The sequence below is a fragment of the Gracilinanus agilis genome, chromosome 2 (genome assembly GCF_016433145.1).
Source record: "Gracilinanus agilis isolate LMUSP501 chromosome 2, AgileGrace, whole genome shotgun sequence".
Classification (NCBI taxonomy): Eukaryota; Metazoa; Chordata; class Mammalia; order Didelphimorphia; family Didelphidae; genus Gracilinanus; species Gracilinanus agilis.
In genome coordinates this window covers 319,062,521-319,075,107 of record NC_058131.1, presented here as the reverse complement: position 1 = coordinate 319,075,107, position 12,587 = coordinate 319,062,521, and the positions used below count along the sequence as shown (strand labels likewise).

The window sequence follows — 12,587 nt, the reverse complement described above, 5'->3', positions numbered from 1 at the left end:
GCTCAGTGTTTCATGCAGTGTGAATAGAGGTTCTGTGAGAAAACTGCAATGCTTTCTCCTCCAAAATATTCAACCTTCCCCTGAAGTTCTTTGCTGAAATCTCATCCTTGTGTGCAAGTGCCCCCTAGGTTCTCTGGGCTGTGCCCAGGGAACATAAGCTCTGGCAAGTGTGCTGGAAAGGCTTTGAATCAGTAGGAGCCCAGCCATTTGGATACCAGCCTAACTAAAAGTCCATGAGAAACTTTCTTCTGGTGATGAATCTAACCAACCATGGGGTCTTTTTTGGTGGTGGTCTGGATTGATGGGTATTGTGCTCCACACTGAGAAAAGTCATGAATCATTTAAAGTTTAAAATATTAAGTATGGAATTATATATATATCCAAATGTGTATTTGGCTTTTCTTCTCTATGAAAATGGGTGCAATATCCCCTTGAGTTTATCTTGCCTCCCTTTATATTAGAGGTGTGGATACCACAAGCATTTATGGGTTCTTGGCTTCTCTTTCAAACTTCAAGTTGGCTGGATTTCATTGTAGTTACATCTCAGCCCAGTGATGTAGCTAGATGAAGCTTCCTTTGTTCCCCAGCTGAGTGGATAGGAAGAGAGTGAAGGTCTTTGCTCAGGCCTCTGGAATGTCATTTTCCCCCTCTAATCACTTCAAAGGAACCTTTCTGCCGCAATAATGGACATAGTCATCTGTCTTTTCTTTCAGTTGCGGGAACTGGTCAGTATGTGCATATATCCAGACCCTGACCAGAGACCTGACATCGGCTACGTGCACCAGCTAGCCAAACAGATGCACATCTGGAACGCCAGCACTTGAATCCAGAAGGGATGCACAGACAAAGCCATCGTCACTTAATCTTACTTGAATTTCCTTTCTCCAAAGAAGCTGACTGGTGGCCCATGAGTGGAACAGTTGAGAAGAGGCCCAGAGAGTCCTGCAGGGTTTTGGTCCTGGCCTTAAAGTGAAGAGGCAGTGCAGCCTGGGGGGAGGGGGTGGGGGAAGCTCATGATGGTTACCATTCCTCTTCAAAGGGTCCTTTCTTTTAAACAGTTGTGCATAATATAGGCTAGTTCGGTTAACAAGGGTGTCTCAGGGAAATTTCCAGTGAAGCACTCTTTGTATCTCAGATGTAATGTGAAATGCCAAAAAAGAATTCCTTCAATGAATTGTCGGTCAGTGTTTATGCAAATATAAGATTTGCCACGAACTGGTAATTTGTATAACTGCTAATAACCCTCTTTTGCAAATGGTTAATAGTACATTTAATTAAGTCCTTCATATCCTTTTTAGATGACCAGATTCTGTGTTTGGTGTTCTCTGTTGCCAAGTGAAAACATGGGGAGTAAGAGTATTGGTTTTGGTTTGGTGGTTTTAAATTTTTTAATGGAAAAAGTGGAGATTGCGCTAATATTTTATCTGTTTATAACTTGCTATAAATAAGAAGTAGAGAAGAGTTAGAATTATAGCATGTTAGAGCTGGAAGGGACCTAAAGGATTATCTAATCCAACTATTCATTTTACAGAGAAGGAAACTGAGGCCCATAGAAGGGAAATGACTTCCTCAGGGTTACAATGAAAAAAGTGGCCAAGCCAGGACTAAACCCCCAGCCCAGGAAGCTTCCTCTTCAAGGTTCAAGAAGCAAAATTTTTGATGACATCATTTATATTTCCCTCCAAAAGTCATCTACTTAAGTATAGCCAAGGTTTCCTCTCAGTATTTTTGTTCCACCACTGTCGGCCTTAAAAGTTCAAACATTTGTGCTGTTTTTACTCATACACAAATGCCAACCAAGACTATGGATGGCATCATTCAAGAGACATGCCCGATTCAGTTATGTACAGAAAGGTTCTACTTATCTTGTTTTCCCCAACAGGATTAGTCCAGGTCTAATTAACTGTGAAAATGAACTTCTAAATGTGAACTCATGGTAAACTTAACTTTTGAAGGATGTGGATGGAAGGTTTTTTAACACACAGACAAAACTCATTCCTGGGAGTTTCTGATGCTCCAGAGGATCAGAATGAAAAGGACCCCCTGGCTAGTGGGATTCTTGTCCAAAGTGCTTCCCTCCTGCCTGCTCGCCTGAAGTGGAGCTATGGGGAGGCACTCTACAGGATTCTGTGCTGGCTGTTGTATCTCCTCAAACCTACCCCCCAATGTGTGAAATGATTTCTGTGGCCACAATGTAGGGTTTTGAGATTTTCTTCAAATGCAGCATCTGCTTTATTCTTAATATTTGTTCTCCATTACTGAAATAAAACTGGGTCAAGAAAGGTACACTCGTGTGTGGGTGCTGTGTGAGTACAGAACTACCTCGATGAAGTCATGTAATCTAAATCCCTCAGTGTTGGAGGGAAGAAGAAATTGTGTTGCAGAGGGCCACAGATACATATACAGAATATAGTAACTTAAGGGGACGATCCTAAGCCAATTTTCCTATTGTATAGATTAGAAAGCAAGAGAACAATCTATTGGACACATGGGCACATGGCTAAATAAATAGCAGAGCCCAATAATTTCAAAGTATTATCTCAAGCTTGGGTACTTGCAAAGGTTTCCATTTGGTTACTAATAGTAGAAATCACCTTGAAGAATGACAACAGTAAACACAGTGCTATAAGGTTGGGTATTCCAAACCAAAGTCGGCCTCAGTGGATGTTTTCTAAATACTCCTGATGAAAAGTAGGGAAATAAATGGCCTGACCACAGGGGTTTGTGCTCACCTATCCTGGCTACTTATCAAAAGAGAAAGGGGAAGAAGAGACACAACTAGGCAGACACGGTGGATTGAAAGCCAGGCCTGGACTCAGGAGGACTACAGTTCAAATATGGTCTTAGACACTTTCTAGATAGGGAACCTTTGGCAAGTCACTTAACCCCAATTGCCTAGCCTTTGCCATTCCTCTGCTTTAGAACTGATACTAAGAAGAAAAGGGTTTAAAAAAAAAAAGGGGGGGTAGGGGGGAAGGATATCAACATTCCCTTGCTATAAAATATAAATGCAAGATCTTATTTTGAAAAAAAGTATTTAAAAGCCCTATAAAACTTATTTTGTACTTTGAGCCAGATAGCTGCTACATAACATAGTAACTAGACATGAGATCTGACTTTGAGCTTTAATAGATAAAGGATTTGGATACTGATCAGCCTCAGCTGCTTCATCTATAAAATGAAGCTAATATTTTTACTATCTACCTAACAAGGAAAAACTAAACATTAAATCACCATAGAAATGTAAGTTATCCTTACACTTTCAGAATATTCAACATCCTATAAGGTAATTGAGATAGATAACATAAAAAAAAGAGAGAAAAGACCATAAAATAACACATCTGTCTCAGCTATGTAATTACCATTTGTTTATTAATGATGAGTTCATCTTACATAAGGTGACCTTCTCATTCAATAGAGTAGATGAGCGAGCACTTTTAGGAAGTGTCCATTGTCTGTACTGTTTCATCCAGCACTTCGATTTCCAGGGAAGTCACTTTCTCAGTAAGAACAGCAGTTGTCCCTTTCTCACACTTGTACCTGCCAAACCTAGGGTGGAGAAAAGAGAAAGCAGCAAAGGTGAGGCGATATTGAACTCGTTTTTTGAATGTTAAGAGCTGAAAAAGATATATGAATGTAGAAAAACAGAAAAGAGAATGTTAAGAGTTAGAAGAGACCTTAGAACAGAACTGGAAATTGGGCCAGAGAGATGCAGGGATTTTTTCCCCCAAGATGCTATGCAGTAAAATAGTTAAGTAGCTGAACTGAGACTCGAACCCCTAATTGAACTCCCAGTCCACAGTGATCTTCCCATCCTGCTGCCTTAACTTCTTCATGCAAGAAACTGAAAATGCTCCAATACACTCTTTAGGCTGACATAGTATAAACTCATCCATGGCACTTGGGGAGGATGGGGGAGAAGAGTTCCTAGAACCAGCAAGTGAACCTTGCAGGTCCATATAATCACTGTCCAAGAACAGAAATGGGCTGCTCTACACTAAACTGAGTTCTGCACTGCTAGAAGCATTGGACCTAACTATTCTGACTTGGGAAGCAGACATGTGAGGAGCACTGAGCAGGCGGTAAGGTACATATTTGTACAGTTAATCCTCACACTGGGGCTGGGAATTAAGACACTGTCAAATGCCAATGCAAGCCCAACTGCTCCTCCCATCTGTCCCCAATTGGGAGGTTCATTTCCATAAATATCAAGCCTCATTTGGGCTCACAGAAAGCTGTTGGCTGGAACAGGCCATGCGCACCTCAAATATCTTTCCTCCTTCTAATGAAGGACTTGTACTGGAAGTAGGCAGAGATTCTGATTAGTCATCTACCGCTAGGCCTCTAAAGAGACTAAAACATACAATCGCTACCCTAAAACCACAGTTTAGAAAGAATGCAAACAGCAAAGGAAGCTTTTTCTAAAACATAAATAAATACTACGACTTAATCATATCTGCCCTTTTGGCTAAAAGCTAGCTTGTATAAAACCTGAGGGTAATCATGTAAACTACAATTACTTGTTAGGGTATATCTGTATACAGAAGAAGTCTAGGAAATATAAAAACAAGTGAGCAACAAAAAACTGTTTAAAAAAATGCCAATTACAAATTCCTTATTTTCAGCAACATACAAAGTAGGGTTTTTAATGTTGTGTAAATGAACCTCAGACCATTTAAAAACCACAGGTTGCAAAATTCAACAGCTGAGGGAACCCTTAGACTCAGATTAACCAATAAGCATTTCTTAGATCAGTACTCATGGGGAGGGGAAGACAAACGTTTCCTTTGGACCCACTCAGCCGCCATATGCCTTCAAAGCATCTAGATTGTAGGCAAGGGTCCAGCCCAGACTTCTGACAAGCCCCTAGAAAGTAAGGATCAATACATCTCAACCCCTGTTGCTGCCTCAAGTCACATCTGCTAGAGATGGCATCCTGGCATATGTATTTCTGCTTTCCATTCTCTAAGCTCTTCTGGATAAGACTAACTGCCCTACCTCTATCTCTGAGCTAAAGTACAAGCCATGAGATTAGAGTTAAGTCCAGCTCTGCCACAAGAGGGTGACTGGAGGAATATTTTTTTTTCTCTGGACCTCCTGTCTCAATGGTAGAATGAGAAGGTTGGCTTAGATCTATCCATTCATCATTCCTCCCTCCCCTCGTTTCAACATTCTTCCTCCCACCCCCCCCCATCCCCCATTCTCCCTTACCTTCTAGATTAGGATCAATATAATGTATTGGTTCCAAGTCAGAAGAGGACTAGGCTAGGGGAGTAAGTGACTTTACCGGGATCAAATAGCTAGGAAGTATCTAGAGGACAGATCTGAACCCAGGATCTCCTCCACTGAGCCACCTAGTTCCCCTCAGCTTAGATAATTTCTAAGACTCTAAGGTCCCTTCTAGCGCTGATATTTCATGTTCTTCCACTTCTGATAATTTATGGGACTATGAGAACATTAAAGCCCAAAGGCCTTAGAGATCACCTACTCTAATTTTTCATTATGACCAGAGAGATGAAGTAGCTTGCCCAAAGTCACACAGTGATTTAGTGACCAAATGAGGCCCAGAATCTCTTTCTTGATTGAGAGGCCTATTATTTACATTGCTTTTTCAAATAAATAGTCATTTCTTTATTTTTTTTTACAATGTAGTAACTGCTATTTCTAAATGTGTTTTCATACAAATTACCCTTGGTTGGAGGGGTGGGGATCTGGGGGAGACACCACAAAACTTGTTCATGGTCAGACAGGGCATCACAATGTACAGGACAGTTAGCTCTTATATAATAGCACGAGGTACTTGCTGCCTTGAGTAATATACTACAACTAGGTAGAAACCATGTCATTTCTATCTCAACCACACTGGTCAGGGTGGTGGGTAGGGCTCACCCACACACCCACCCACTGGGTTCATTCATCCTTAAGAGACTTGAACTGGGTTCACAGAAACCCAACATTCAAAAGATCTTATCTCTTGTAAGGATCCTCTTCAAGGTTTAGTCATAAAACAGATTCCAAAGGCCACCCAAAGCTAGAAAGGTATAGGACATGGACTATTTGCATGTAAAATACAGAATATTAACATTGTTAAGAACCCAGCCTTTCTATTTAAAGAAAGTAAAATTAAGGCCCTATGAAGTCAAGTTACTTTGGTTAAGTTAAAATGTCAATTAGTGTCATAGTCAGTAATAGAAATTGGGTCTCCCAGAGTTCACTGAATTGTGCCATCTCTCACACTGTGGTTATAGAAAGCCAAGTCAACAAACATTTACTAAGCATTTAATATGTGTCTGGCAGTCCCAAGCATTGGATACAAAGAGAGGCAAAAATATGGCCCCTGCCCTCAAGAAGCTCATATTTTAATGGGGGGAAGGTTGAGAGATCATATAAATCAAAATCCAAATTAAACAGAGAAACTCATGTACAATTTAAAGGAGCTCTTTATAAAGCAAATAATTCTCAGAAAGGGATTGAGTATATTAGTTTTCCTAATTCCATTAAAAATTCCATTTTCCTAACGTGATCTATACAAATAAAGAAAACTTACGTCTTGTGTAGAAGAGGCACAGTAGTGGCCCAGATGAAAGACAAATGAGAAAAACCTTAAACCAGTGCAGCTTTAACAAATAGAATCTTACACTTCAGAGTCAGAAGGTGTGGCTAGGTACAAATCTCAGTTCCCTCATTAGCTGTGTATTGATAAGTCACTTCCCTTCTCTGAGCCTATTTACTCATCTGTAAAATGGGGGAGCTAGACTAGATGAGGTGAGATCTTTCTAGAACTTGATATTCTACGCTCTAATATTCAAACTATGAAAACCTTTTTAGCCTCAGCATTATTTATTTTGGCATTCAATATCCTCATATTTCTTCTAGCTTTATTCTGTGCTTAAACAAGCAAAATCAGATTTGCTCACCTGATCCCCTTCTTGTTAGGAACATCGAATGGGCGGAGGAAGTCCAACTTGGTCTTGCTGATGACGCACAGATCGATATTGCTCCCAGATCCCAAATCATTGAAGATCCCAGCTGAGATGGCCTCACTTACTAGCTTCTTGGCTTCTTCTTCCTGAAAAAAAGAAAGAAATATTTGTCATCATTGAATGTGGCAATTTATGGTCTTGTGGGTTAATAAAAGTAGAATAAAAAACAATAATATGAACTTGCCCTATGATCAATAAACCTGATGCAAAATCAAAAGACAAACATAACACCAAGAATCAACAGATGATGTACTCTTTTTATAGCAGAAACTGATGACAGAAACCAGTCGTACAAATTTTTACTGTCTCCCTATCATTCGTTTACTAAATAAATACAAACCTGTCATTTAAGGCTCACCAAAATTTAGTGCTACCTTATATTCCAGGTATATCTAAATTTCCTTTCTACTTTTTATGCTCCAATCAAATTGGACTACTTATCATACCACAATTACATCTGGTACTTTCTTGCCTGTCTTTCCTATACCAAGAACGTTCTTTTTTACTTTCACCCTTTTTTGTCTAAATTCCTACACATCTTTCAAAGCTCAACTCAAAAGGGACAAGCAGTCTCTGATCAGAGTATTTTGCTTTATATTTAATGTACTTATGTAATATTATGCATCAAAGTTATGTCTGTACACAACTCACCTCCCAACTTAGCTGTAAGCTTCAAGAGGATAAGGATTATATATTTAATTTAATTTCAACTTAACTTTCTCCAGTGCCTAGCAACTGTGCTGTGCACACAATAGATAATTAAAGACTGCTGAACTGAATTACTTTGGATTATAAGTAGACCCTTGGAAAGGAACTAGAAAGGCTTTTCACATCCAAAAAATACCCCAAAACCTCTCAGACAAGTGCTTGATCATTGAGTCCTTTTTTTAAAGGCTAAGTATTCTTCCTTTTCTTGTGATTCTTTTTTAAAAGAAAAAAATCTGGTGCCCCAAATTAGAAAGGTGACAGACAATTTGGAGTACACAGAAAGGTCCCATGGGGTGGCAGAAAGAACACTGTATTTGGAGCCAGAGAACATGAATATGAATCCCAGATTAGATGCTTACCTAGGTGCAAGACCCTTAATTTCTCTGAGCCTCAGTTTCCTTATTAATAAAATGAGGTGGGGTGGAGTAAGCTAGGTAACCTTTAAGGTCTCTTTCAGTGCTTGGTCCTATAATCCTGTTCCTGGAGGATGGTAAGCTGATTTCAAACCATATAACATGAGAAATAACAGAAGAGCATTTTTAGCATGGAGAAAAGACACTTTAAAAGAGCACAATCAATTGCTCTTTGGCTATGGGAGGGGGATTGGGAAAGAACATGAATCATGTAAACATGGGAAAATAATCTTAATTAAATAAATAAACTTTGAAGGAAAAGAAAAGAAATGAACATAATCACTGTCTTCCAATAGCTGGAGGGCTGTCATGGCTTGGCCTCAGAGAAAAGAACAAGACACACTGGGCAGAAGTTACCAGAAATAAAGGAGAATATGTCTCAACAGTTGGAGCCCAGTGAAACGGGCCACATTTAAATGAGTTTTGTATCACTAGGGTGTTCAGACAGAAGCTGAATGACCAACTAGCTGTCAGAGACATCACAGAGGGAATACATAGTTCAGGTAGGTTTTTTGAAAGTCCAAAAAAAGATCTGATTTACTTTGGATGGCAGACAGCTAGTAAGTAACTAGGCTGGGCCATAATCTCACGTCTCTTCTGACTCTAGTTGTACTACAGCAATATGAACAGTACAATGGATTTTGGGATGAGAAGATCAGATGGCCCGGATCTTAATTCTGTTGTGTGATCTTAGGCAAGTCACGGTCACCCTCAGGCACCTCAGCTTATTTCCCTACCAAAAGAAGTTGTGAGGTTATAAAATCTCTAAAGGTACTTCTAACTCTTAAGTCTCTGATGCTATGACTGCAAGTCCATTTTTTCCCCTACTGTACCGTTAAAAAATATATGTGTGTGTGTGTGTGTGTGTGTGTGTGTGTGTGTTGCTAAAAGTTTTAATGAGATAATGCTATCGATTTTTCAATGTTCAAAATTAAAATGTGATTTATCTTTAGATAGAGTACCATCTCCCAAATAAGTCTTCCTTTGGGAAGGCATTGGGAGTGGGGTGGGGTGAGGGAGATAACAAGGGGAGGTAAAGAAGGAACCAATAAAGTGGGAATAGTACCTTTGTATATCACCATGTGTAGCTTAAATTTGTTTTGAAATTCAGCCACTGCTGTCAAGTCTCTTTCAATTCTACGGCTATAATTTTCTAATGCCATAAATTATGTCATTACATAGTATATAATGATATACAACTGAAAATGTACTGTAATGGATAAAAGGCTAGCCTCAAAACCAAAAAGACCTGGGAACGTCAAGTCCTACCTCTATCATGACACTTAACACTCTAACCTGGAAGGTGCCAAACAGTTGCACTGATCCATAAGTTCCTTATGCCAATGAAGTTATAGGCCCAGACCCTATCCTCAATATCACAAAAACATTTAGGGATGAAGAATGAGAGAGCTCACCTCATCTCAAAGATGTAGAATATTAAGAATGGATATCTAGGGGGACAGCTAGGTAGCTCCTAGGTTCAAATCTGGCCTCAGACACTTCCCAGCTGTGTGACCCTGGGCAAGTCACTTGACCCCCATTGCCTAGCCCTTACCACTCTTCTGCCTTGGAGCCAATACACAGTATTGACTCCAATATGGAAGGTAAGGGCTTAAAAAAAAAAGAATGGTTATCTAGGAAGGGAGTGATGAAATACCGGGAAAAGATCCAAAAGGAAGAAGGGCAGGCATGGATCTGAAGCCAAACTTGACAGGTCTACCAAGTTGTGCTAGTTCAGAATCTGGGCAAGGAACTAGGAAACTCAATTTGGAGGATATCCTCCCTCATAAAGATGACACTGACCTTGTCTACAACTATGATTTTGAGTATGACACACCTCCAAACAAGGAAACTTGGTTTGGTTTATTTCACTCTGACCAGGAAAGAATGTCTCTTCCAGTTCTAACACTTTCTGTTCTGGTTTCACTTTCTATGTTTTAAGAGTATTTCTAATTCCCACCTCCTACATTCTGAAATCTCTTCTAGCTCTCAGTCCATGTTCTATGCCCGTGCTGGTGAACCTATGGCATATGCTGGAGGGGGCTGCTCTCCTTCCCTCTCCATGCACACCTGAGGACATTTCTCACATCACTCATCCTTCTGCCCAATGGCCCAATGGGAGCATTTCCTCCCTCCCCTGATTGGGGTAAAGTGGGGAGGCTCAATGTGGCATGAATATTGCAATTTGGGCACTCAGTCTGTAAAAGGTTCACCATCACTATTTCATGCTAACATCTGATGCTATAACATCCCACAATCACTTCCAATGTTGTAAGGGAAGCAGAAAATTCCAAGATCCAAATTCCAGTCCTATCGTTTGAACTCACCTACCACATGAGATAAGAAGTTATTAGAAGTTAGTCAGGACTAATATGCAAACACAAGTTTTTAAGAAGAATCATCCCCCATTACTTTCTATATTGGCTACACCAGGGAATGACAACTTATTCCAGTGGCATTAGCTCCCTCTACAGACCTCATCGAGAGACACACTAACATTTCATACCTGGGTGGCCTGAGACCAGCAAACTTTGGTGATAACACAAGCCTATCTCAAGCTCAGAAATCTTTATCACATTTACAAATATCAGGAGATCCCACAATTTGTACTACACAAAATGGTATCAAATTCTTAACACTTCCCCCTCCCCATCACAGCAAACAAGAACACTGGCTACATCTAATTCAGGTATAAAGAGTAGGATGCACAATGTGGGGTCAAAATCGGCAGCATTTCCAAACTATAAGGCCTGAGTTTGAATTTTACCTTAGTCATTTCCTAGTTGTATGACCCTGGGTAAGTCCCATAATCTCTTATCGCCTGAAAAAAGGATCCAATGGAGAAGAAAATAGAAAACCAACTCTAGTAACCATGCCAAGAAAACCCCCACAGGTAACTATATAGCCCATGGGATCACAAAGGGTCAGAAACAATTAACCAACAAAGACTGTAGAGAAGTCAATGAACCTCTCCAAACCTTTGTTTCATCTATAAAATGGTGATAATAATTGCAGTACCTACCTCATGGGGTCAGAGATAATATATGTATGTATGTTTTAAAGATACATGTAGATATATACTCACCTATACAGCTTTATGTATGTATGTCAGTTACCTTTTTTTCTTTTTATTGTGGTCCTTTCTCACTCTAAAATTCTAGGTTCAAGGTTTCCTTCATTTCAAGCATTCTGTATTTGCTTCCAGCATTAACAATCCGATTCTATGACCTTATGATCCTACCTCAGTGGTAAAGGGCACTAAAACCAGCAGTAATGCCAATCCTGTATTTACCCACAGTCTCAGTAGAGATGACAGGGTTTTTCTGAGAGGCGATTGGAAGGTGATGGTACAAGCAAGTACCTTGAAGGGGCCAAATTGGGTCATGACTGTTATAGGGGAAAAAAACCAGAAAGACAGCCACTTGAAAAAATAAAGAACTATAAGAAATAACCTCTATTTGAGGATTGCAGAATGACAAAGTTATTTCTTTTAAAAATGATCTAAAGATGGGTAGCTCAGTGGATTGAGAGCCAGGTCTAGAGACGGGAGGTCCTAGGTTCAAATCTGACCTCAGACACTTCCCAGCTGTGTGACCCTAGACAAGTCACTTGACCCCCATTGCCTACCCTTACCACTCTTCTGCCTTGGAGCCAATACACAGTATTGACTCCAAGATGGAAGGTAAGAGTTTAAATTAAAAAAAAAAAAAAAAAAAAAAAGATCTAAAGAACTTGGGTTAAAATAAGTTAAACTATAAAGGTTAAAATGCAGAACTTAAGTATTCAATCTGGAGAACCAGGTTAAGTACTTGTAGCCTCAACAACCACAATAACTAATAGCAGAGACTTATCTGCTCTAGGGCTTGAAGAAGTTGCTGACAACCTGCTTTAGTGAGTCCAAATGAAGTGCCTCAATGTAATTAACTTTGTGAACTTGAACAAGTCACTTTTCACTCCTAGTAGCTATAAAATGAAGGGGGCTAACTCATATCAGATGATCTCTTAGGTTCCATGTAACTGACATTCAATGATTCAAATTATAAAATATATGTGAAAACATTTTTTAACCACAAAGCAGTTCTAGGTGCATAAATTATTCTAATTCTACTGCCAACAGTTTTAATGTGACACAACACTCCCAGAACCGCTTATGGTTCAATCAGTTGCTCCACATGTCCCTGAAGTCAAGCCCTAAGGAAGAGGAACCATCTCCTCCTACCCACTCCTCTCTAAAATGACAACTAGTATAAGAAAATACTCAGTCTCTAGAATCACAATAACACTAGTCCAAAGATGATCTCAAAATGCTCTAGACACAGAAAATCACATAATATAGGCCGCCTATAGTCACAGCCTAATTATGCCAGTGACCAAAGAATGGATGATAAGACACAGTATATGCCTTTTATTTTAATTCTACTATTTTTGAAGGAAAACTCAGAACTGTACCAGGCAGAGACTCGTAGATGATTTCTCAGAACAT

General features: G+C 39.6%; 2 protein-coding genes across 2 annotated transcripts in view; one reads left to right on the top strand and one right to left on the bottom strand.

The window, feature by feature from the left end:
* Positions 1 to 2,286, top strand: part of NEK6 (NIMA related kinase 6) — a 128,739-nt gene extending 126,453 nt beyond the window's left edge. Inside the window, exon 10 of the mRNA XM_044664249.1 lies at positions 714 to 2,286. Coding sequence (XP_044520184.1) covers positions 714 to 824 — 111 coding nt within the window. The 3' untranslated portion in view covers positions 825 to 2,286. The remainder of the gene's footprint in view (positions 1 to 713) is intronic.
* A 1,060-nt stretch (positions 2,287 to 3,346) lies between these two features.
* The window catches only part of PSMB7 (proteasome 20S subunit beta 7), a 91,305-nt gene continuing 82,064 nt past the window's right edge, over positions 3,347 to 12,587 (bottom strand). The window contains exons 7-8 of the mRNA XM_044664248.1: positions 6,918 to 7,069; positions 3,347 to 3,549 (exon numbers count right to left, since the gene is read on the bottom strand). Of these exons, the coding sequence (XP_044520183.1) occupies positions 3,438 to 3,549; positions 6,918 to 7,069 (264 nt within the window). The 3' untranslated portion in view covers positions 3,347 to 3,437. The remainder of the gene's footprint in view (positions 3,550 to 6,917; positions 7,070 to 12,587) is intronic.